The 25815-nt window shown below is 48.2% G+C and overlaps 1 protein-coding gene across 7 annotated transcripts in view; it reads left to right on the top strand.

The window, feature by feature from the left end:
• Positions 1-23718, top strand: part of CRHR2 (corticotropin releasing hormone receptor 2) — a 102317-nt gene extending 78599 nt beyond the window's left edge. For 6 of the 7 annotated variants that reach the window (XM_043971994.1, XM_043974610.1, XM_043971212.1 and 3 more), the window contains 5 exons: positions 3864-3936; positions 17089-17174; positions 18771-18906; positions 20190-20231; positions 22738-23718. In XM_043971994.1, the coding sequence (XP_043827929.1) occupies positions 3864-3936; positions 17089-17174; positions 18771-18906; positions 20190-20231; positions 22738-22878 (478 nt within the window). In that variant the 3' untranslated portion in view covers positions 22879-23718. The remainder of the gene's footprint in view (positions 1-3863; positions 3937-17088; positions 17175-18770; positions 18907-20189; positions 20232-22737) is intronic. The other variant, XR_006354051.1, reaches the window with a different exon arrangement.
• Positions 23719-25815: the final 2097 nt, after the last annotated feature.

The raw sequence follows: 25815 nt of genomic DNA, 5'->3' as shown, positions 1-25815 counted from the left end.
TCATTCCCCGATCACCTTACTGTGGCCTCCCTTAGTGTAGGTCTTTAGAGTTCACGAGGTATTTTCAGATACATTTATATCATCAAATCATCAGGATGGCATTTATGAGAAAGACAAAGGAGGTAACATTATTCTGACTTAACAAACAAGGAAACTGAGGCTCAGAGAGGTTGTGACCTGTCCAAGGTCACACAGTCAGTTGGTGGCTCCCAGGTGCCTTTCTCTACCTACAAGTAATACTGAAACCCAGGAGGACAAAGTAGACACCTTCCATGAGGACCTCAACCATAGATGGCTAACTTTTTACATCTTCTCCGATCTAAATAGGGAGAAACTCTGCCCTTGATCCAGGGTTTCTTTTGGTTTTTATCCTCATCAGGATCCTAGAATCACATTTGTAGAATTGGAAGGGACTTCACTGCCTTCATTTTACAGATAAGGAAACTGGTGTCCATGGAAACAAAAATTACCTGACTGAAGCCATCAAAGTAGTAACGCCTTTGACTAATGCCCCTTCTCTGAAGCTACAACCTCAGACCCAGATCCACGAGCACCATCCCAATGGCTACAAGGACTCACTTGTAGCATCCAGAAAGCTGCCATGGTCATCTGGACCTTTGTCTGGCTTTTGGGATTGGCTGGATCTCTTGCCAGACAGGTAGATCACTCCCCTCATCCTGCAAAGGATGCCTCTAATGTAGTCCAAGATGGTGGTAGCTTTTATGGTGACCATGTCACACACTGTTGCCTCCTGTGGACCTTTCGGTCCTAATACCCCCAAATCTTTTTCATGTGGTCTTTTCTATAACTGTGTCTCCCTTATCCTGTGTTTGTGGGGGTGATTTTTTATGCCAAATATAGGGAGGACATGATGTGGGCTGAGCATCAAGAGCCCCTAGTCCAAGTTCTCACTCCCACCAACCAGTCATGTGATCATGGGCAGGGTCTTTCTGCTCTCTGGGTCTGAGTTCTTTCTCAGAACAATGATGAGGTTGGACTAGATGACTTGTGTTCCTTCCATCCCTGATCTCTTGTGATATCAATATGTCAACAGAGCCTTGATATATTTGGCAGGAAGAAGTACTCCTTCCATTGGTGTCAACCATAGCCCACCCATGCCTCTTCTTGCATGGTTCTTGTCCCAGTTTTCTCATAAGTCTTTCATAGAGGAACCTCCCAACATGATGGAGTCCTTCCTCTGGTTCTCTGAAGATTTTAGATGTACACAATTTAGAATTACACAAAAGCCCAAAACTAGTCATCAGAAAAGACCTCAGTAAATATGTCTTCCACATAATACATATGTAAAACTGAGGCAAACCTCTGTTAAATGGAATTTAGATCTCTCATTCCCCAAAGGGGAAGGCTGGAGAATCCAAAGGTCAGTTCTCCAGAGGATGTAAAGATGAGTTCTTGAGATTTAAATCCCCTTATTCCTAAAAGGGAAGGAAAACCAGAGAAATACAATGCCTGTAAAAAGTAAAAGAAAAGTTTTATTAAGCAGGGAAGAAAATCTAGCATGAACATGGATGCTTTTCAGCCTATTGCCAAATAGGGCACCATGCAATAGATTGCAAAGGTTTTTATAAAGTTTAAAGAAAGGCAGGCAAGAAATCTGGAGGAAAGGTGGGCTTAAAAAGGCCCACTCCCAAAGGGAGGGGAAGTATATGAAAAACTCCAGGGGTGTAGGATGTGGCCTTTGATACACAATCAGAGGGTGTTCTTGGTGATATACAAGGCATCAATTCAAGGCTTGATTGTGCAGATTTCTTTGAAAAGAAAAGGATTGTTCCAAAGTTAGAGAATAGCTGAAGATAAGGTCCATATCCATAGTCACATATCCTGCAGTTGGATAAGTCTTTGGTTTCAGGGTTACTGATTCCCTGCATGTCCAGCTGGGTTTGTTCTTGGTCACACAAAGATCAGAGGATTGTTTGTGAAGATAGTTATTTTGGTTACCTGGATGACTGGAGAGCTCAAGCAAATCCAGGTGCCCATTTTCACACTGAATACAAAGTATCCCCTCCACAATGCACCTGGCACATGGTCCTCCAGCCTCCACCTCAACGAGAACAGCCCCAACCACAAACTCATGATAATAAGGATAGCGAGGCGGGCAGCTAGGGGGTACTGCAGTGGATAAAGCATTGGAGTCGGGAGGACCTGAGTTCAAATCCAGCCTCAGACACTTGACACTTACTAGCTGTGTGACCCTGGGCAAGTCACTTAACCCTCTTTGCCCAGCAAAAACAACAAAAAACCAAAACAATAAGGATAGTGAACATTTATATAACCCCTGGCTTCCCAATGAACTTTATATGCAGTATCGCATTGGGAAATCTCAACTGAGGGAGAACTCACCATGTCTCAAAGAAACCCGTTCCCCTCTGGGGCAGCTTTCAGTGTTAGGAGGCTTTCTCAGGCAGCGAGGTGTGATCTCCCTCTGTGTCACTCTCCCCCCCACTCTTCCCCATTCTGCAATCTGAGGCCCAAGAGAGCAGGTCTGATCCCTTTTCCACTGGGCAGCCCTTCAAATACTTGGGGGCAGCTGGCATCCCTGCCCCCACCTTAAGTCTTCCCCATTCCAAACATCTCCGTTTCTTCAACTGATCACTCACAAGGTATGGACTTGAGATTCTTCCCCTACCCTGGCCACACTCCCCGGGGGTTTTGGTATGTCACTACGGTGTCACCTTAGAGGCCAGCCAGCCCAACTTCTTCATTTTACACATGAGGAAAATGAAGCTTAGTTAAGTAGTTTGTCCAATGCCTCGAAAGCAGTAAGGAGCAGAGCTGAGATTTGAACCTGTCTCCTTTGTCCCCACAGCCAGCACTCTTTCCAATGAATGATAATGGCCATTCTAAAGTAGTGTCATGATTAAAATTAATGTAAACTGAGGCATGAAGTTCCAAGTGCATTCAATTTATTGGTAAGGCTAGCAATTGCCAATAAAATGGGCCATTAAGCTCGTCATCTAGTTAAAATACCATGGGGTTGGACTGACTGACCTTTGTATAGTTTGGGGAAGAACTAGAGAACAAAGAACAGAAGCAGATGGAAAATAATATGATTGGTTACAAAGTCTGAAGTATCATAAATGATGCAAAACAATATGATTGAATGGAAGTCCAAGATGCGAGGCTCAAAAAAACCTCTCTTCCATCCTGTTGCTATGGAAAGCTCAATGGTGGTGTCCACCTGCATGGCTAGTTAGTGTCACCTCAATAACAGACCAGACTTTCTTGAAGGACAGCCAGCAGAGCAGAGATAACAGACCAGCCTTCCTGGCATCCATCTGCATCTTGCAAGGTTTGTAGGTAAGATAACAGATATCAGGGGGCAGCTAGGTGGTGCAGTGGATAGAGCACTGGCCCTGGAGTCAGGAGGACCTGAGTTCAAATCCGGCCTCAGACACTTGACACTTACTAGCTGTGTGACCTTGGACAAGTCACTTAACCCCAATTGCCTCACTAAAAAAAAAAGATAACAGATATCTCCTAATTGTGCATGGGCAACAATATATATAGAGAGGCAATATACTTCTTTGAATTAAGGTGATTTATGGAACAATTTAGCTCAGAGAGGAAAGTGGAACTTCCAAACTTAACTCAGAGACAAAGAAGTGGGACTTGGGCAGTTACAGAATAGAATCAATTACAGAATGGAATAAAATATAAAATACTAAATCAACATTTGATTTTCTCAGGAGTTAAGACTTGGGATTTGCATTTGCACAAGTCCAGCCTTGTCTTCCACAGAGGCTAGCTAGCACACAAGTGGCAGCCAAGGAGAGCCTTGCTCTGTCTGTGCTAATGGAAGCCTCGTCTGGAAGCACAGTCATTCATGACTCTTTTCTTTACAGGTGCTGGTTTGGCAAAGAGCCAGGGAACTATGTTGACTACATCTATCAAGGCCCAGTGATTCTGGTGCTCCTGGTAGGTCCATAAGTAGAATCCATTAAACATGAACATCTGCATGATGTCCCCATGATGTCTGACATCTCAGTAAAAGGGAGTGAGGGGTCAGTGGAGGAAGCTTTCCATTAATGACTGAAGTCATGGGCTCATACACTGCTTCCTGACTTGGGTTCTGAGTGGGAGACCCTGAATAATAAGCCTGACTCTGTCTCTGTCTTTCCCCAACCCTCTCTCCATCTTTGTCTCTGTCTCTCTGTCTCTATCTGTCTCTGTCTCTCTCTGTCTCTTTCTGCCTCTCTCTGTCTCTATCTGCCTGTCTGTCTCTCTGTCTTTCTCTGTCTCTGTCTCTGTCTGTGTCTGTCTCTGTCTCTTTCTACCTCTCTCTGTCTCTATCTGCCTGTCTCTCTCTGTCTCTGTTTCTTTCTGTCTCTCCTTCCTTTCCTTCCTCCCCTCCCCTCCCCCCCCATCTTGACACTCCTCTAAAATTGTCTTTAGCTTACTCAACATTCGTCCATGAATCAATGCTTTCTAGACCCTGTAACCCAACCAAGTCTTGAGTCACAAAACTGTCCTCTCTCTCCATCTTGTCCGTGAGGATGCCGTGAAAGTCTTTGCTGAATGATTTTCTAATTGCTGGGTAAATCGTATCTACACTCACCTGCCAGTCTATTCGCCCCCGCTAAAAAAGGAAATGAGGTTTGTCTAGCTTCACTTGTGCTCATGATTCATTCATTGACACCACGTGCTAGAATTTTTCCCAAGGTTAAAGCTGAGCTTGTGGCCTTGGACTTGCTCATTGCATGTTCTCTTTCTTGATGTGCTTTCCCATATCCATGTCTGTTCTACCTCCCTGGATCTCCAGGACTCCTCAAATGTCACTAACAGTGACACAGAAATCCTCTCTGCCTGTTCTCATGATGCCCTAGGATGTGGTTCATCTGGGCTGGAGGACTTGAAGAATTTTAGGAAAGCTAGGTGCTTTCTTATTTTCTTGTTGATCCTGGCCTCATTTCCCAGAATTACAGAATGTCTTGGAAAGCGACCTCAGAGGTCTACTGTGTGCCAGGCCCTGTAAGGTGTTTATAAATATTATCTCATTAGATCCAGTTTGTACCTGAGCACTGCAACATACCTGACACATCATCAGCCAGCCTCTGCTTGAATACGTGCAATGGCAGGGAGCTCACTATCTCTTGAACCATTCCAATTTTGGACAGCTCTCCTCACTGGTAGGTTTTCCCCTCATTTGGGCCTAAACTGTCCTCTTTGCACTTTCTCTGTCTTCACCTCATCACCATTTTTGTTCTATGATTTTCATTTTGAAAGGCATTACTATTTTTTTTGCAGGGCAATAAGGGTTAAGCAATTTGCCCAGGGTCACACAGCTAGTGAGTGTTAAGTCTCTGAGGCCGGATTTGAACTCAGGTCCTCCTGAATCCAGGGCCGGTGCTTTATCCACTTCACCATCTCGCTGCCCCAAAAGTCATTATTCTTAGTTGAGAAAACAGAAGAGAGTTGGGTGCTCGTGGCCCCAATGCCTTTTCATTCACCATCATTGAATTGGGGACTGGAAGGGACCCAGGAAATCATCTCACCCAATGCCCTTTGTATAAAGGGAGGAAAGCTGGCACCCAGAGAGGTCGAAGTATCTGCTGAAAAGTGGCCAGGCTGAGGGTTGGTCCCTAGTCACCCGACCCCAGAGCCATTGCACATCGCACTGCTCACACCCCAGACTAAGCCCCAAGCCCATCCCATGGCCCCAGGGGAGCTGAGCAGTGTGTTTTCAAAAGCTGGCATCAGTCCGGCACTTCCTGAGTTGCCAGGGCAGTGCCTGCAGCCAGCTCTCCCCCTCCTTTCTCCCTCAGACTCTTTTTTCCCCAGAGAGCCCCTCCTTTCTTTCTGGGCTTGGGAATCTACTTCCCAGTCATCCATCCCATCTGGCCTTTGCCCCTTTACCTCACAAATGCCCAGGCATTTACAAAAATGATAGCCGTAAGCCATCGCTCACAGTGTTGTTGTACGGAGCCAGCGTATTCATGTATCTAAAGTGTTTTGAAAACTTTAAAGGGCCAGCTAAATGCCAGCTGTTGTCACAATTCAAGCTGACTCCTTTCTTGGATATTGACTACTAGGAAATTTTGTTCATCTTCATGGCTGTCCTTCTTCCTACATTGTAGTTACTCACTATCATAGGTGTCATTGGCAGTTTCTCCCTCGATTTTCCTTTTCCCTCTAAGTCCTTTCTGCTTAGATTCACCAGATTCCATGGAAATGTAATTTTATCAACTTTTGTTAAGTGTCCAGCCAAGAACCTGTATTTTGAGTCACGATCCAGACGTCAAAATCCCATTATCAAACTCCGTCTTCTTCACCAACCTCCCAAGTCTGTCTGTTCTCCAAGTCCTTGTTTTTGATAAGCAGAAGAGATGACAGTGTCGCCTGCCATTGTTTGCCGAAGTCATTGTCATCGTGAGCAGCACTTTCTCATTTCCTTCTCGTACTATCACTTATCTGTGTGAATCACTTGAGGTGGGTGGCATCGCATCTCAAGAGATGATCAGTAACACCCTGACAGGTGCCCTAGGAAACATCGGACCTCTCTTTTCCTCAAGCCAGACCAACAAATCGCTAGCTTGGTGTCTCTCAGTGAGGAGTCACCAGCCACTGTTGGGGCTCTCATGGTGACGATGGTGGTGGTGGTGAGGATGATGCTAATGGGAATGAGAAAGGGATGACAGGGATGAGGAGGGGGCTATAACAATGATGGGCATGAAGAGGATGGGAAGGGAGGGAACAATATTTTAAGTGCCTACCATGTGCCAGGTCCTGTAAAGTGTTTATAAATATTATCTCATTAGATCCTCACGACAACCCTTCAAGGTAAGTGTTATTATTATCCCATTTTACATTTGAGGAAAGTGAGGCAAGCAGAGATTAAGTGACTTGCCCAGGCTTGCCCAGTATATATCTAAGACTGGATTTAGATTTAGGTCTTCTTGACCACAGACCCTATACTCTACCCACTGTAGCACCTAGCTTCCAGAATGGGATAACGGTGATGAGGAAGGCATTGATACCGGCAGTGAGAAAGAATGGTGGTGATTGGAATATGATGGGGATGGTGGCTGTGAAGGTAATCCAGGGGAAAATGTGTTCATTTCAGTACCATTTTTGTTCCAACTACTCTAGCCTAGGAAGGGCAGCTTGGGGGCATCAGGGAAATGGTCACAAAGGTGGGGGGAGGGAGGGATACTGGGCTCAGAGCTAGGACCACAGGCAAGAAGAATTACCTCTGCCGGCTGACAATGGCTTCCACTCTACACAGGTGTGGCAAACACTGGCTATCAGAAGTCTTGAATTCTAGTCCCAGCTTTGTCTTTTACTGACAGGGGGTGGTCCTTTCTGTGCCTCGGTTTACTTTTCTGGAAATGAGATTAGGGGAAATGGTCTCTACACTCTCTTTCAGCTTTCAAACTCATCTGCAAACAAGTATGAGCAGAAGTAACTGCAGCTGGCAGATATGGGGGGTTGTGATTTCTTGGCTGCCATGGCAGCCCTGAGCCCCTCATCCCTTCCTTCCCAAAGCTGGCCCAGGTCCCAAGGGCCCACATTGTGCCCTCTTCCCCCCTCCCCACTGGAGGAGCTGATGCAAGAATAAGGCGATAATGAGCAGATTCTTCCCGAGGCCGCTTCCCACGATTTGCCTAACATTCACATCAGAAATATAATTGCTGCTGTGTTGGTAATCCACACGGGAGCTTTAATTAAGGTAGATTTAAGTAAAGGCCGCATTTTACCTAGTGAATACATTATGTAGCATACCCCCCAAATTACCCAAACAAAAAGACCTGTAAGCAACCAGCTTTGACGTCAGCCTTATTTCTGGCTCTGTAATTTCAAGGCTCTCATGTATACCAATTTTCTTAAAGAGCCACATCTCATTGCAAGGATTTTGAGAATGGCCTGAACCTAAATGGAGCCATGCCTTCATCCATGGGTGGGGGAGGGTTTTCTGAGTACATGAGTCACATGGCCACCCTGGGAACACTCCCAGGGATCCTCGATGGCTTTCCTCATCTCCCCTTCATGACTTTTCATCCAGCTGCCTTGGAACCAGTAATAACATAATGGCAGAGTTGGAAGAGACCCCAGACATGATCTAGTCCATTGGGTACAGTGCATGGGGATATAGGAATTTTTCTCCTATTTCCCCCCAAATTGTCATCTGACCTGTCCTTGGAGATCTCTAAAGAGGGGCACCCACTGCTCCTCAAGGCATGTCAAAGCACTTTGAGACAACTCTGATCATCAGGATGCTCCTTGGCACCAAGTACGACTCTCTCTCTATAAGGTTCATCCATTACTCCTAGTTCTGCTCTTTGGGGCTGGGAGAGAAGGGAACAAGCATTTATTAAGCACTTACCTTTGTGCCTAGCACTGTGCTGAGTGCTCTGTAATCATTATCTCATTTGACCCTCACAACAAGCCCAGGAAGTAGGTGCTATTATTATCCCCATTTTACAGATGAAGAAACTGAGTCAGAGGTGAAGTGACTTGCCCGGGGTCACCCAACTAGGAAGTGTCTGTGGCCAGATTTGAACTTCGATCTTCTTGACTCCAAGTGCAGTGCTCTGTGCACTGTGGTGCCCCTCAGCCACCTGTGGGGCCAAGCTGAGCCAGTCTAATCCTTCTTCCATATGGCCTTTCAAATACTTGGACACATGTGTCATATTCTTCCTAAGTTTTCTCTTGTCTGGCCCCAGTCCCTTCCCTCGGAAGTCAATGTTAATGCATCCCCATCCCCCATCGTTTCTTCTCCAAGCTAAACACCCACTGTTCCTTCCATCAGTCCTCCTAAGGCATGACTTGGAGGTCTTTCACTCTCCTGGTCAGCACTTTCACTAAACTGTGGTGCCCAGAATGCAACAAGGTATGCCAGAAGTGGCCTGACCAGGGTTGGGGCTGGGAGGACGTCCTCATCTTGGAAGCCATGGCCCGTGAATGCAGCCTCGGTTCCCATTAGCTCTCTTGGCTGCTAACTCACACTGAGCTAAAAAGCTCCCCATGACAGCTTCCATCTCTTTGTGGCTTGGAAGATCACAAAATACATTCTTCTCCACATCCTGAGGTGGTAGGGAGTGCAGGAATCAATGTCCTTATTTCACAAATGGGAAAACTTCTGAGTTTTCTCCCTTTGTACAGATGAGAGCTCTCTTGCTTTGGCCAAGGTTGGTTGGCTTGCAAGGGCTGAAGCCAGGACCCAGAGCAGTTGGTCTTTTAACCTCCAGGTGCCCTTTCTGCTCTCAAGAGCAGAATTCTGACACAATTCTGACTGACACCAAGCCCCACAAATTCATGGAGGATGTGATGGCCACTCATGGATGGCACTGGTGGATGCTCACTGTGCATGTTGGTGCATGTAGGCACCTTGAGCCACTGGGGCAAGGGCCATATTTAGTCATTTTGTGTGGCTATAATATGCCCCCAGACTCATTGGGTGCTGTGGCCATAGGCTCCCGGGAACACTGAATTAGCTGCTTTGAATTGAGATCAAAGAAAAGACAGGCATGAAGCTCAGGCTGAATTTGGGGGAGGTATGATGATTATGGGCATCTGAAAGCAGAAGTATTTCTGGACCTTCGTTTAAGAAATGGAAGCGATGGGCTTTGGGCCAGAGATGAAATGCATTTACGAGGGCTGCCAAAGTATCTGTTTTGCTAGAGTCCTCTGAATGTGATCAAGAGAGTTTTCAACTTAAATAGAGGGGAAGGAAGAAAATGTCCAAACTGATGTGCCAGGCCACAGAGCACTGAGAGCAGCAGGTGTAGTTGAAGGGAAAAAGCCATTCTAAACGACCAGGAATTGGCAGAGGATCAAATCCAAGAAGAGAGCCAGAGTGAAAGCCCATGGACTCATAGTTTGCCCAAATGCAAAGAGGACAGTGAATCAGCACAGTGAACTAGAGGTCTGAATACAAGGATGTGAATCCAGACTCTTTGGTGTCTTTGACACTAATTCATGGTTGGAAAGGCATGATCTTATTCCAAAGAAATTTAAAAGACCTTTGGGGAAGGGGAAGTAGCATGGCATGTTAAGTAAGAATTTAAACACACGTGGGGAAACCCAGGCACCAGAGTGAGGAGGCAACAGGGAGGCTGACCAATCATTCATGGAGAGAAAAGCAATCATGATATTGTCATGGGTGGAGACTAAAAACCACCTTGTTCTTTTTTTTGGGGGGGGTGAGACAATTGGGGTTAAGTGACTTGCCCAGGGTCACACAGCTAGTAAGTGTCAAGGGTCTGAGGCAGGATTTGAACTCAGGTCCTCCTGAATCCAGGGCCAGTGCCTTATCCACTGTGCCACCTAGCTGCCCCCACCTTGTTCTAATAATAGGCAAGGATGGTGGTCAATAGATCCCAAGGCTGACATAGAAGGCACTATGTCCCAGGCATGGACAACCTTAATTTTCCCAGCATCTCCTGGGGCTTGCTCTGTCTACTTAAAGCAAAGTAACTAGTAACTTCCTTTTTCTATGAAATGCTTTATTTGGTGTTTGTGCTTTGACACTATCATATCCCAATAGTCATGACACCCTCCATTCCTTAGTACCTAAGTTACACACACACACACACACCCCAGATTTGGAAACAGTGTGTTACACACACACACAGTGTGTTACACACACACACACACCCCAGATTTGGAAACAGTGAGTGTCAGAGAGTCCAAAGAAAGGGCAGACAGGATCACAAGGGTTACATTTTTGCAATGGGAAGATGGCCAACATCAGACAGTGGATTTCTGTAGGGCAAACCCACAAATGATAATGAAGAAAAGAAGCATGAAAAGACCCACATTGGAGATATCTCCTAACACCAAACGCAAATTGGCCTCTTGGCAACGTCCACTCATCAATCTGCAGGGCCAAAGAGAACAAGTCTCACCCCTTGTGCATAGAAAGACACCCCCACCCAGATACCTGATAGCAGGTCTCCTATCCTTTAGTGTCTTCTTCTCCAGGTTAATCCTGCTCAATCAATGCCTTCTATGACATGGATTTGGGTCCTTTACCATCCTGGTTGCCCTGTTTGGAATGCTCTCCCCATATACTGAGGCACTTGGAATTGAATACATGCCTAAGATTTGGGTCTGACTAGTGAAGAACACCAAAAGATGGCAGCCTCACTAGTTCTGGATGCCACCTCCTCAATTCAGTGCAAGCTTACATTGGACTCGGGGTTGCCATATCCCACTGATTACTCATTGTCTCTGAAATTCACTGAGCTCTCTTTCAGACACAGACGAGCTTCTGGCTAACCAGGCTTCCCCCAACCTGTACTCATAAGACTGGTACTTTAACCCAAATGTAAGACATCACATTATCCCCATTGAATCTCACTTTATCACATTCAATCTAGGGTTCTAACTTGCTGAGCTTTTTGAAGATCCTGATTATATGATCCAGAGTATTTTCTCCTCTGCAGATGTGAGGAACCTGCTATCTCTGCTTTTGTCCAAGACACTGATTAAAATCAGAAACAGTGAAGGGGCAAGAGTAGATCTCTGGAGCTCCCCCCTGGAGACTTCTGCCAATGTGACAGTGAGTCCACCCAGTGGAGGAGAACCACCCGACCAATTCCAATTTCATCCAATTGCCTTATCATCTAGTCCACATATCCATCTCTTCCAACTGATCAACAGGTTTTTATTAAGACCTACTATATTTTGGACACTGGAATATTTCCCTCAAATGAATAGTATGAGATTTAGTTCTTTTTTCTGATGATCTAGTTAAACTCTATGTGCGGCATTCCCTCTGGTCGTCTAGTTTACTAAATAATGGAAGTGAGGTGAGTCTGGCATGACCTTTTCTTGAAGCTGTGCTGGCTCTTTGTCATTGCTGCCTCCCTTTCAACAGCCATGGAGCTAATGATCTGTTCAAGAATTTTCCCAGAAAATGATGCCAAGCTTCCTGGCACATAGTGACAACCTCTATTCTTTTCCCTTACTTTTAAAAGTCAGGACAACATTTGCTCTTCTCAAGTCCTGGGGATTCTCTCCCACTCTCCACCACCTCCTGAACAATCCATTTTACTTTGGCATGGAGCTAACTGCTAAAAAGATTTTCTTTTCACCAAACCCATGTCAGCCTTTTTGGTGCTTCCCCCCATTGCTCCCAGTCCTGCCCTCTGGGACCAACAGAACATCTAATCCCTCTTCCACATGATAGCCATTCAAATACTTGCCCCCTCAAAGCTGTTGTTCTCCAGACTAGCCACCCCCAGTGACTTCACTAACCCTTATATGGTATGGACCCAAAGTTCTCCACCATCCTGCCTGCCTCCCTCATCCCCTATAGCTCATCTTTCTTAGAGTGGGGCTCCCAGATGAGGTCTCGGCAGGGAAGAGGATAGGAGGACTGTCACCTTCCTAATTCCTAGAAGTCATGCCTCAGCTAATGTGGTCCAGGATCTCACCAAGTTTGGTTAGTGTTGTCTCATCACCCAGCGAACACTTATGAAGCTTAAAGTCCACCAAAAGAGAAGGGAAAGGGTGCAAAAGATCTGGTAGGACAGTCAACAAGACTTGGCACCTGATGAGAGTGAGACAGAGACAGACAGAGAGGAGAGAGATGTATATACATATGTATTTTTTTTAAAACACCAGTTGCCTATATATGCATGTGTGTATATGTACATATGTGTGTGTGGGTACTTGAAGGTTGTAAAAGTGGATAACTGAAAAGATGGTGATGGAAAAAAGTGGGAAAGGGGTGAGTTTTGGGGGAATAGAATGAGTTCCTTTTTGGACATGTGAGAGGACAATGGCACATTCAGAGGGAAATGTTCTATCAGTAGTTAGTGATGTCAGACTGAGACTCAGGAGCTAGACCCAATTTGGATAGAAACATCTGAAGAACAATTGTTCTTTCTATATCCCTTGCCTTCAGTCAGCAAAAGTAAAGTATGTGCAACCTGTGCCCTCTGCTCTTCAGATTTGGTCACCTTAAGCATCTTGTTAGGGTACTTCTGGTAGGATCATTTGTGTCCAGAGGAATCATTGGAAGTGCTGATTAGTCATGTCTGATGAGTTTGGGGGGAGTCCCTGTCGTGTCTGTCATGTCTTGGGAAGAAAACAGACCAGATTGTTTTCAGTGGGGCCACTTGGGTGCCTGACGACCTCTGAGCCCAGATGCCCCAAATCCACTCTTCTCTGTTTCTTCATCTGACACTTGTTGGTTGTGCTTGGATCTATTATCTGTGTACACAGTATAACATGGGCAAAGGAACTCATAAGGGTGCTTCTGCCTGAGCAGATCTTCTCTGCCTGGTCCTGGTCCAGAAGCGGAAGATGGGCCTTGGGGGAAAGGGCAGGGGTTCCTTGCCTTGTGTGATGATGAAGTCCCCTCACTGCCTTCTCAGCTGGGAGAGCTGATGACTCAGGGAATATTCCAGAACAAGTTCTTTCTCAGTTCCCCTCAGATCACCCCTGCCTTAGCTGCTGCTTCTCTCCAGCTCAGCTCCTCCTAGCCACAGCCACAGCTTCTCCTGCAGCCCCGGACCCTTCCTCCCTCTTGGTGAAAATCTGTTGCTTCCCCTAGTAGACTGTAAGCTACTTGAGGCCAGAGGCCATTGAGCTTTCGCCTTCATATCCTAGTGCCTTGCAATTGGTCTTGCACATAATGGGATTGTCTGAACTGAATTCTTTGAAGGAGAAAGAAAAAAGAAGGAGCTTCATTGGCAAGACGAGTCAGAAGTAGTGGAACCATCACTCTCCTCCCTCCAAGTGTCCCATTGGCCCACTAGTGGATCCTCCCTCAAGTCACCTCTTGTGCCTTTGTAAAAGCCGCCCCTATGGCCGGGACACCCTCCCTCCTTAGCCTGCCCAACAGCGCCCCCCAGTTTCCTTCGAAGAACAGCACAGGGACTGTCCTGATGCCCCCTGGTAGGGGATTACTCGGGCTACTTTACATATGTAGCAAGATTCTAAATACCCGCCTGTGACAAGTGTGCCCAGGGCCCCACTGCAAGAGGGGACATTCTGTAAGGAGAGAAAGGAAATGAAGAGCAACAGGTGCTGCCCCAGTGGCCCGGGAGGGAGCAAGAGCCACTGCTGGCCTCTGAGGGTGAGGTCCCTTGGCAGGGACCTCTCCATGGTTCTGATTCAGTCCTCAACCTTTCAGTCAGTCATTCAAGAAGCACTTATCAAGTTCCTACTGTGTGCCAGATGCTTAAGCTCCTACCATGCACTTGGGATACAAAACACAGCTTCTGCTCTTGAGGAGCTCCCAGTCTAATGGGGGAGACCACGTGCAAACAACTGTGCAGACAGAAGATACAGAGAAGAGGAAAGTTTATTCCAGAGGGAAAACACCAGCACCTGGAAGATGAGGAGAGGGGGAGAAAGGTCTCCTGCAGAAGGCCTACCCTCTTCTGGGAAAGGCCAAGGGTCAGGCTTAGAGGCTTCCGGGCCTCCCAGAGCACTGTGGGGGCTAGGGGAGGGCATCATAGAGCGCATCCAAGCTGGGGTCATCCCTGCACCGCCTTCACATTGTGTCCCACTTGTCCATGGTCTTCTTATACTGTGCATGCTGGACCCCAGCCGAGTAGTGAAGCCCACACACACTCACCCTTTGAATGGAGAGTGATTGTCAGCTCTGTTGGGGCAAGACTGTTTGACTTTGGCTGAGCCCAGGAGGGCAAATCACCAGGAGGCTCAGGCAAGGCTTCCCTGGGGGGAGATGGCCATCCAACTAAGCTTTGAAGGAAGCTAGAGATTCCAAAAGGTGGAGGTGAAGAAGAAAGGCATCCCAGGCAGGAGTGTGGCAGTCTATGCAAAGGTTTGGAGGGGGGAAGAGAAAAATGCTTGGTTTGAGAAGTCCATTTGGTTGGAACATAGAATGTGTTTAGAGGTACCATGTGGAACAAGCATGGAAAGCTAGGTTCCAGCCAAGTTGTGAAATGTTCTAAACCCAAGCCTATGATTTTCTATTTTATGCTAGAGGAAAGCAATAGGGAACCATTGAAGACTCAAGCTGGGACATTACATGGTCAGGCTTGTGCTTCAGAAAGACCATTTGGGGGGCAGCTAGGTGGTGCAGTGGATAGAGCGCCGGCCCTAGATCCAGGAGTACCTGAGTTCAAATCCGGCCTCAGACACTTAACACTTACTAGCTGTGTGACCCTGGGCAAGTCACTTAAACCCAATTGCCTCACTAAAAAAAAAAAAGAAAGACCATTTGGGCATCAGTTGGTAGGGGATGAATTGGAGGGGAACAAACAGAAGCAGAGGGAGTCTTAGTGAGAGGCAAAGAGAGCCTGGCCTGGGAAGGGGCCATGATAGGGGTGGAGATGAAGGAATAAATACCGGAGGTGATGGGAGGGAAAATCATTGGTATTTGTCAGCTGATTGAACTGGAAGAGAACTTGCCAGTTACCAGGGCTTGGACAGAGCCCCAGCAAAGGCTACAGAATCTATGTGCCCAGAGATGGTGAAAAGAGGCTTGACAGTGCATCTGTCTGTGGTCAGTTCAGGCTCGCTGGGTCTCATCTGCCTGCGTGGCTCCAGGAGTCTGCAGATGTGAGGGGAAGGAAGGTGCCTTTTACCTTGTGTTCTCTCCATATCTTTGGTTACTCCAAGGAGGACCTGGTTGTCATCTATGGAAAATGGAAAGGGTTAATAATATTATGATAAAGTAGCTTTCTTTTCCTCTCCTGCTCCCCCTCACCCCAAGAATTCCCGCCCACATTATCCTGGGTCATAGCTCTCCCCCAATTGAGCTGACCTTCTCATTTAGGTCCTGGCTACAATGCCAAGTGCTGCTTTCTTAAATGTTAAGCTGATTCTCCAGGAAAGGGAGAGGGAGAAAAAGAGACATTCAACTCTAAATGCCAGCTGAGAAGGTCACAGTGACTGTACAGTTCCTTTGTTAAAAGACCAGGTTAGGGCCGGACCATGTTCGTGTCCAGATGTGGCGCTTTGGTAGCTGGCTTGGTTCCAGCAGCCGAAATAATCATTCTTCCAGGAGCAGCTCCAAGAGTTGTTCTTCTATTGAGGGCTGAAGAAAGTTCTGAGAGGGGCTGAAAGATGGAGGGAAGGTCGAGGAGGCTCATGGCATCAAACAATAGTCAACAAACTTTTCTTTGGCAACTATTAGGTCACAGGCATTGTCTGAGTACAGGTACAATATGGTGGCCAACTAGTAATTAATAGTTAATAATCCTTACGTAGACCCTGAGAGTTCTTCCTCTTGCATGAATACCCCCCGAAAATTCAAGGCACTCCATGGATCCCCATCCATTCAAACCACAGTTCATGAGCCCCCACCACTAGTGAGTTGTCAACCAGAGGATACAATTAGTTCAAACTAAAGACATTTAATGAAATAGCATAGAAAGACAAGTGACAATAAGGCATTTCCCCATAATTCTGTTTCTGTCTCTGTCTCTGTTTCTTTGTCTCTCTGTGTGTCTCTCTGTCTCTGTCTCTGTCTGTCTCTGTCTCTTCCCCCTCCCCACCTCAGGGCCTCAGCTAGAGTCCTAAGCTAATGGGACTCTGTCCTCTATTGTTTAGGGCATAGAGCCTAAAGTTCAGCTCTTTCATTAAGAAAAACAAGCCTTTAATACAGTCATTGGACTAGAAAAGCTTCCTCTCCATAATTAAACAAGTCTGTCTGTTCCAAGAGTCTTAGTTATATACAGCTTTTCTCACCATAAGGACAGAGGAGTCTTTCAGCCCCATTCTTCTGACACTTGGTGTTTCTGAGTCTGGGAACTCTGTCTGACAGAAGACAGGTGGCTCCAGGCACTATGGAAGGTACAAAATGCCTGGGGCAGTCAGAGGGCAGGGAAATCATTCTCCACCTGTTGGGATAATCAGGGCAGCCTTCATGGGGCAGATGGAATTTGAGCTAGGCCTTGAAAGAGGGATGAAAATGTCAGAGGCCAGAGGAAGAACAGAGAAGGGAGAAGAGACAGAGAGAGAGGGGGGAGGGAGGGAAGGGGAGGGAGGGGGAAGGAGAGGGAGGGAGGGGAGGGAGAGACGGACAGACAGACAAATGGACAGAGCGATCTGTGGAGCTCAATGGTTAGGTTCTCGCTTGTACTGGAACTGTCTCCAAGCTCATCCTAGGTCTTTGCTAGTTTCTGTCTGTCTTCCTCCCTCCAGATCAATTTTGTTTTCCTATTCAACATTGTTAGAATTTTGATGACGAAGCTTCGAGCATCCACCACTTCAGAAACGATGCAATACAGGTAAGTGGCCAACCTGCAGGCAGCCGGTGCTCTTGGCTCCGTTCAGGCGCCCCCTGCTTTGTTGCCAAGTAGTGATAGCTGTTCTGAAGCCACTGAGAGAGGGGGGAAGTGCTCTGCCCATGTCCAAGAAGAGGAGACCCCTTCTCGGTGGCCTGATCTTCATCAGGGAGTTCTTCCTCTTGGCTAACTTGAAGCTCCCACCAAAGCTTATGCTTGTTGGTGACCACTCAGTCCTTGGTGGACACAGAGCTGCAGAACCGTAAGAAGGGGGCTAGATTTGGGGGTAAAGGACCATTCTGGCCCAGATGATATGTGTGACCTTGTACGATTTACTCAACGCATGTGTCTCTCCTCCTAATTCTGTCCAATGGGAATAATGATGCCTACGCTGTCTACCTGCCTAACAGATGAGAACAAGCAGCCTTGGTAACCCACAAAAGTGTCCACTTGGATCAAGAAGGATCACATGTGCTTTGCTGCATCCTTTGCTTTCTTTTTTCTCATCTTCTGACATGGCACCCGGCCCTTTGCCATGGCTGCCCCTCCTTTCTGGCCCTCTCCAAGGGTTGCTCAGTGCCCGTCCTTATTCACCTCCTCCCTCCCTTTTGTGCTTAAGCACCCCTTGTTCCAAGGGGGCAGATGTGGGCAGCAAATGAGTTGTAAAGTGATTTTCTGTTAAATGAATCCCACCGGTCATGCATTTAATTCCATTCTAAAGTAACAGCCATGTTCCTATGGCTGTGATCCCCACCAGAGTCTAGAAACCAGTTGGGAATCAGTACCAGCAATGTCTTCATCTGCTAGACCTCTCCCACCCCCAACCCTGGACCATTCTTTCTCCCTGGGGCTCCCCTGACACCTAGGTCTCCCCTCAGTCCCAGGGCTCCCCTGATCCCTGGATCTCCCCTCAGTCCCAGGGCTCCCCTGACCCCTGTCTGTCCCTTCTGCCCTTGTGTTTCCCTGACTCCAGATCCCCCCCTCTTTTCCCTAGAGCTACTCCCCGCCTATAGCCCTGCCTTTAGTACTTGAAAACCCCCCTCAGTCCCTGTGCCCTGAGCACTTTTGAGGTCTAATAGAGTTGACCTGTCAGCCAGAAAGTGTGGTCACAGAGATGCTCTTACTCCTGAGAGAATCCCTTGAGAGGGAGACCTCAGGCTCCACAAAATGAGATGTCTCACCTTATACATATATATGTGTATGTATGTGTGTTTGTGTGTAGGTGTGTATTGTGTGCAAGTGTGTGTGTACATGTATGTGTGTAGGTGTGTAGTATATGTATGTGCATGTATTGCACATGCATGAATTTCCATGCCAGTGCACAAGTCTTTATTAAACACCAGCAGTGTACAGAGCTTTGAATCAGGCACTGGGCACTGGGCACAAAACTAGGCTGTGGTCCCTGACCACATGAAGCTTTCTGTCCCTAGCAGGCTAAGCCCAATGCTCATAGGTCTGAAAAATGAAGTGTTGAATGGATGCCTGACCCCAGGGGGCCTGCACTGTGCTCAGCTTGGTGCTTACCTCCTGTGCCATCAAGGAGGAGGGGTGCCCACAGCCCCAATGACCTTTGGCCTCTCTCCTCTCCTCCCCCCCCAGGAAGGCAGTAAAGGCGACCCTGGTCCTCCTGCCCCTCCTGGGCATCACCTACATGCTCTTCTTTGTCAACCCTGGAGATGATGATGTGTCCCAAATTGTGTTCATTTACTTCAATTCCTTCCTGCAGTCCTTCCAGGTTAGAGCCTTGAAGGTTGGGGGCAGGAGGGGAGGGAAGGGGTCCTGGGGCACTTGTTCTTGCATATACATGCACACTAAATGCCTAGTCAGGGGATGTGCCAGCATGGGGTGCATGCCTGTGTAAACACATGTTACTGAAGGTTGCTATAGAAAAGAATCTGAGGGGGCAGCTAGGTGGCACAGTGGATAAAGCACTGACCCTGGATTCAGGAAGAACTGAGTTCAAATCTTTTTTTTTTAGTGGGACAATGGGGGTTAAGTGACTTGCCCAGGGTCATACAGCTTGTAAGTGCCTAGTGTCTGAGGCCAGATTTGAACTCAGGTACTCCTGAATCCAGGGCCAGTGCTTTATCCACTGTGCCATCTAGCTGCCCCCCTGAGTTCAAATCTGACCTCAGACACTTGACACTTACTAGCTGTGTGACCCTAAGCAAGTCACTTAACCCTCATTGCCTAGCCAAAAAAAGAAAGAAAGAAATCTGAGTCTGTTTTGTGAGAGCAGGGAGTAAGAGACTGGAGGGGGAGGTGGGCCAGGGGAAAAGTGACCTGAGATTGACCGTGGACATGGGAGAGAAGATGATCTATGGGGAGATGACCAAGAGCTGATTGTATATGTGAACCAAACCTGCACACAGCCATATGCACACACATACACAGGTAAGCTAGTGCATATGAGAAGAGAGAAGGTACCGGCTTAGGTAGTCCTGTCCAGGCACTGTGTAGACAGGCACAGATACAGACTTTCACTCACCTGCAGAGAGAGATGCATGCATGCTCAGCAATGGCAGGTGTCCATAGACACACATTGCTGCTCACAAGTACCCAGCCATGGACACAGACTGACCCCTCACCCGAGTAAGGACGGACTCTCTCCTTAATACCAGCCTCAGAATGACTCCTAAACCTTGGTCAATCCTAGATCAGGGGACTAAGCTTAGGGTTGTATAATAGCAGTATCCTCTGAACGGATGCGATTGTCCTGGGAGACTGAGCTCAGTACCTTGGACAGCACCCTGCCTACATCCACGGGTGTTATGGATACTACACTTCTGCTTCCCCTGCCCCCACACCTTCCCCACTGTTCACCCTGAACTATGGTCTGGGGGACTTGAATTGTCCTCCATGCTCTGTGGGGAGCTAGGCAGAATCATTATAAAGGTATTTCCCTCATTCCTTCCCACTTCTACCCTACAATCCCTTTCTGCCCCTTGGCTCCAAGTAGAGTCTGGCTGAGAGTTGCCTAGGAATGTGACACTAATGGGTTCCCACCTTCCTCACCAGGGCTTCTTCGTTTCTGTGTTCTACTGCTTCCTGAATGGAGAGGTGAGTGAGCTGAGCTTTCAAGGCATCTCCAAAGCCCTTAGAAAAGGAACCAGGAGTTAAGGGGAGAAAGGCACTCAACCCCTGGCAAACCAGACAGATGAACAGACTTGAGATAACCAAATCCCAGATGCCCAAGCATGCAAAAACAGAAGCAGGGGCTCAAGCATTGTGCCCTTTCTGAGGTCGTGGCCAAGACAGGAGGGAGGAGAGCAGGATAGGGCTCCCTGGAGAGGGTGTCATGGAAGAGGGAAACTCTGAATCAGGTCTTTCCTGGATTGGAAGAAACTGAGGGACAGAGGAGCAAGTCTGAGAACCTTCGAGATAGAAGGCCCTTTAGTGATCAGAAGATCACAGAAAAAGGGCCAAAGTCTCCCCTCGAGGTCTCCTTGAATCCCCTCTTTGATAAGTGAGGAAACTGAAGGCCCAAAAGATGACTTACCCAGGGTGACATAAGTGATTGAGTCAGGGTTGGAACTAAGTCCAAGCCTCTGATGTTAAGTGGACCCAGGGAAACTTTCTAGCTCAAGGGACCTTGTGGAGAATGCTTCTATAAAATAATAATTCTGCCAGCAACACCCAGGTACTTGGAATGCCAGAGCTAGCAGTGACTGGAGAGATCCCATCCAGAGCCCTCCTTTGGTGTATGATGAAAATGAAGCCCAGGGATGCAGGCAAAGTCACTCATTCGGTCAATAGAAGGGCTGACAAGAGAGCCCAGATGTCCTGGCTCTTAGTACTGCTTCCCCTGGTTCCATGTCCTTCCTGCTCCCTCCAGCCCTGACCCCACAAATGGGGCCCCCTAAAAGTCCCAAAGCATCTATGGGTACCTAGCAATAAGGAGAGCCACAGCGTGCAGAAGCAAGCCCCAAGCCATCTTAATGAGGCTGACTCAGGCAAGGCCACTGAAGGAGGTGACATGAGAGCAGTCTCTAGCGAGCAAATGAAGAAAGAAGTGGTGTCCCCAAGGTCTTGGCAACAAAAGGAACAGATGAGGTAAATCGAATTAAACAGTAGTCAGGTGAAACTTTGCCAAAAAAATCTAATTGCTCCCAAGTGTTTTGAGAATTCTCCCCCACAGCCTTAGCAGCAGCAGATAATAGATTTCCCAGAGCTCTGGAGGGGGGAAAAAGGGATGGTTAATTCTGGAAAAGCTCAGTAAAAGAAAGCATGATGCTCCAGTGAACCTGTGGCCTCATCTGTGAGGCCTCTCCCTTGAGGTACAGACTTCAGCCAGTCCACACTCTCTGAGCAGCCCCTAAATCCTCCCCAGTGCCCATTGTCTGGATGCCAACATGGCACCCAGATGCCCATCTTCAGTTAGCTTTTGCCCCATCATGCCACCAACTCTGTCATCAGAGATTTCTGCACTATCTCTCCAAAGTATCCAAAGTGAAGGGGACCCACAAGGCAATGCAGAGGTTTGGGGTGAGCCTGAGCTGGCAGTGATCCGTGAGCAAATGAGGGTCACATGAAAGAAGGGGCAGAAGCACCATTTATGAAGACCTTTCTTCTCTGGTTTTAATAATCCAATCCCACCATATATTTATCTTTTATGTAAATTGGAAGGTTGATAAGTAGCCCGTGGGATGCCAGAAAGGCAACAGTGGAATGAGCAGTCCGTGAGCCCCAGGGGGGCCAAAAGACCTGGCTCCTGCTCCCTCTCCTACCACTCTGCACTGCACAGTGATTTTGAGGTGATGGGAGGTGCTGCAGACGGGGCCCCTTCAAACACTGCACTTCCCCAGGGCTATCTGGGCTGGGATTAATTTAGTCAATCTATCCATCGATAATCAGACAACATCCTAGAAATGCGCAGGGAAGTGAGAACACTTTCAAATCTATTGAGTTCAACAAGGAGTTAACGAAAGATTGTTCCAACAGCATGTGTGGGGGCTTCTGGGAAAGTCTCTTCCTTTGTCAAAGAGGAAGCCCCTTTCCCTGGCTGCCTCGGGGTCAGGAGCCCTGGGTATGGCTAATACTGTGCGGTCAGCGACTTTCCAAACACACTGAGGTTCATTTCACAGCTGCTGTTCTCATGATCATTCTAACAGAGACATTCCTCAGCCTAGCCATGTCTTCTCTTTGAGAACATTTAAAAAGTTATCCCACTTCATTCACTAAATGTGCCACATAGAGATGCCTCATGGCAGGGTTAGAACTGACACCAGGAAGATGCAGGTTCCATCAAATACCAGGTACACAACTACTCATTTCAGTCTGTTTCCTCATTCACAAAATGGACATAATGATAGCCCCTTCCTCACGTGGTTATTGTGAGGCTCAAATGTAACAATGTCTATCAAGCACTTGGCAAACCCTACAGAAATAGCAGCTATTGATGTTATCATTATTTACACAATGGGAAAGAAAATAAATTCAGTCATTCACCTGAAAGTTGAGCCCAGTGAATGGGCTCAAGCTATAGCCTTGCATACCAAAGTCCCAACAACAAAGTCAGGTTGGCCCCTCCTCTGTTCTCTCTCTCTCTCTCTCTCTCTCTCTCCAGGTCCGAGCAGCTGTGAGAAAGAGGTGGCGCAGGTGGCAGGATCACCATTCCCTCCGGGTCCGGGTTGCCCGGGCCATGTCAATCCCCACGTCCCCCACGAGGATCAGCTTCCACAGCATCAAGCAGACAGCCACTGTCTGATGCTATGCCCTTCCAAAAGGCTTACCCCCCCACACCTCCTCCTCCCTTTTCACCTCCAGAGATGCTCCTCTTGCTTCCTCCTCTTTTCTTGGCCAGTTTGACATGGGGGAACAGAGGAAAAAGGGGGTCTGGATGGATGACATGGGAGGAGAGTCACATCCAGGGAAGTGGGAGCATGCAGTGGGGTTGCAGGATGACAGGGAATGGGTGGCCCAGACTTGGGACCAGCAGATAGGAAGAGTGCAGGGGAAAAAACCTCATTCAAACCCTCTGCCACACTTTTCAGAACTCTGGTCCTCTCAATATCCCCATGAGAGAAATAGCAGGTGAATTAGTGATAAGAAATGGACGCCCCGAGTGTCAGAGTCAGAGAGGAAGGAATGGGAGGGACTGCAGAAGACCCCTAGTCCAGGCCTGTCATTTTACAGATGGGGAAACTCAGGAGAGACGGTGAGTGCGGGTTATCCAGACACTCAGCAATGAAGCTAGGGCTAGTCCCCAGGTCTCTTGACAAGTAGTTTTTTCCACTGCATCTCCATGGGACGGCCCTCTCCCTCCTCAGCTGACAGAGAGCAGGAATAGCAAAAGAGCCCAATCTCTGCCCACGGCCCCATCTCCTTCCTGCTGCTGTTGAGACCCACTGGTCAGTCCTTGTGTTTAGTGGAGAGAGAGGGAACAGGAACCACTTGGATGGTGGAGGAGGGGCGTCAGCCTCGCAAACCAATGTGTCTCTTCTGTGTATAAGACCTAGAAGCCAGGGTCCTCGGGACCTCGGCTGGACCCTTCCCCTTCAGAAACAGTGTCTCTTGTGTCTCTGGAATAAACCACCCCTGAAGCGTTTTCTGTGTCAATTTAAGCCTGTGAGCCTTGCCCATGTCACTGAGCCCCACTCCTGCATGCTGGGTCTTGGGCTCACTTCCTGGCCAGGGAGGCAGAGAAGAAAGCTCAGGCTGCTTGGAGGGACAAGACTGCACCAGGACCAATGAGGGAGCAGCACAGGACGTTGCGTAAGCCAGAGCTGGCGCCTGGAGGCTTAAGTTGGTAGAGCAGAGAAAGGATACATCAGTGCTTACCGAGGCGGTGAGGGAAGGCTACAGTGAGTAGGGCCTTAGAAGGAGGGGGACCACCGGACAGAGGGAGAGAAAGGCGAGGACCTTCAGGGAGGGGAAATCAACCAGGAGCATAGAGGGTTTGGGGCGTAGTGAGGACAGAGCACTAATCGTGACCATGGGGCTCCATCATCCCACATCGTGGTGTAAAGCGCTGTTCTCACAATAACCCTATGCTAAAGTGGGGCTAGGGATGATTCACTTCACAGAGGAGGAAACTGAGGCTCATAGAGATGCGGTGACTTGCCCAGGGTCACACGACTGGTCAAATCGGAGCCAGAACTCAGTCCCAAGTCCAGCACACCATCCACTAAAACCAGTCTTGAGACAGAGAGAATGGATGGGAGCCCCATGTTGGAGGCCCTGAGTGTCCTGGATCGGGAGTGCAGAGACTTCACAGGCCCTCTGGTCCAATGTTCTCACTTTACAGATGAAGAAACTGAGGCCAGGCAGCTGTGCGGCACTCTAGGGGCCTGGGTCCTTAACACCCCCTCCATTTTCCATGGAAGCCCAGGGTCATTTAGGAGGAGGGAGGACTCAGAGATGTTTGGGATGGGATGGAAAAAAAGGAAGGAGTCCGAATGTCTGCCAGGCTTCCTGTGGGGTCACTGGGAGCAAGGCAAGGCTGTTCACAGGAGCAGCATCTTTCTTTGGAAAGGCTGCAGACTTCACTTGGTCTTGCCTTGGGAGCAAGGATCTCTTCTATGGCTCCCCCTTCAAGAGTGCATCTAGTCTGGCCTGGGGATCCTTCCCCCAGGGCATCCTGGCCCTCCTCTGGGCAACCCTCTCTGGGAGAGCTACATGTACTTCTCTGCCCCCCCCCACAAACACGTGCACACACTCACACATATACATGTGCTTGCACACACACACATGCACACACTCACTACTCCAGTTTCTGATTTCTGGGTTCAAGCAGAACCAGGCTAATCCTTCTTCCTGGTGACAGTGTCAAGACAGCTGTCATGTCACTGATGAAAACAGGACTATTATAGGGAGCAGTTGAGGGCAGGCTGAGGCTCCAGGGGGTCTGGGGAAGCATCCACACAAATGGGGAGGGCTGGGGTCCATGAGGTCACTTTTCATGATCTGTTTAATGCCAGCACATTCTCTCCTCTGCTCAACTGAACCCCCATTTATTTTAGCATCTGCTGAGGAGGGGGCTGTGGAGAAATGCTGCAAGGGGCTAAGGTGTGGTCCTCCCCCTCAGACTGATGCCCATGATCTAGTCAGAGTTGGTCTTGGGTTTGGCAATGGTGACACAGAGGAGCTGTGACCTGCCCAGGTGTGAGTACAGAGGTCTTGACCAGGTATGGGAATGAAGGGGGAAGAGATGGGAAGGTGAGGAGAAAATGAAAGGAGACTCCCTGACATCCAAACAGTGGTATACCTGACAGAGTTGAAATTGTGACTCCCCACCTGAGGAGACAGGCAAGAGCTGAAAATACATATAAGGGGGGTTGGTTCCACTCAACAAACACTAAGCACCTAAACCAGGCCGAGGGGCACTGACAGGTGAGTTGGGGGAGGGGGGATTCTACCCCCACCCTGGCAGGATGGGGGGAGGAGAACAATGTGTTCCAATGGACGCGAAGGCGGCGGAATCAGGCGGTGTGGAGTGCTCACAGATTGGGCAGACAATGAAGACTCCAAAGTCACCACTGCATCCTGGCCATCCCCTGTCATCCTGACCTTTGTTCTGCCACTGGGCTTTGACGACTGGGTGAGAGAGTGAGGCTGACACTTTGTGCATCTCTGCCTCACTTCAATCCCATTCGCTGGCCAGTCAAGACATCACCCAGGGTTTCATTGGTCTTCGTCCTTGAAC

Source organism: Dromiciops gliroides, chromosome 1 (genome assembly GCF_019393635.1).
Source record: "Dromiciops gliroides isolate mDroGli1 chromosome 1, mDroGli1.pri, whole genome shotgun sequence".
Lineage (NCBI taxonomy): Eukaryota > Metazoa > Chordata > Mammalia > Microbiotheria > Microbiotheriidae > Dromiciops > Dromiciops gliroides.
The sequence above is the reverse complement of the archived record's forward strand: the minus strand, read 5'-3'. Positions and strand labels throughout refer to the sequence as shown.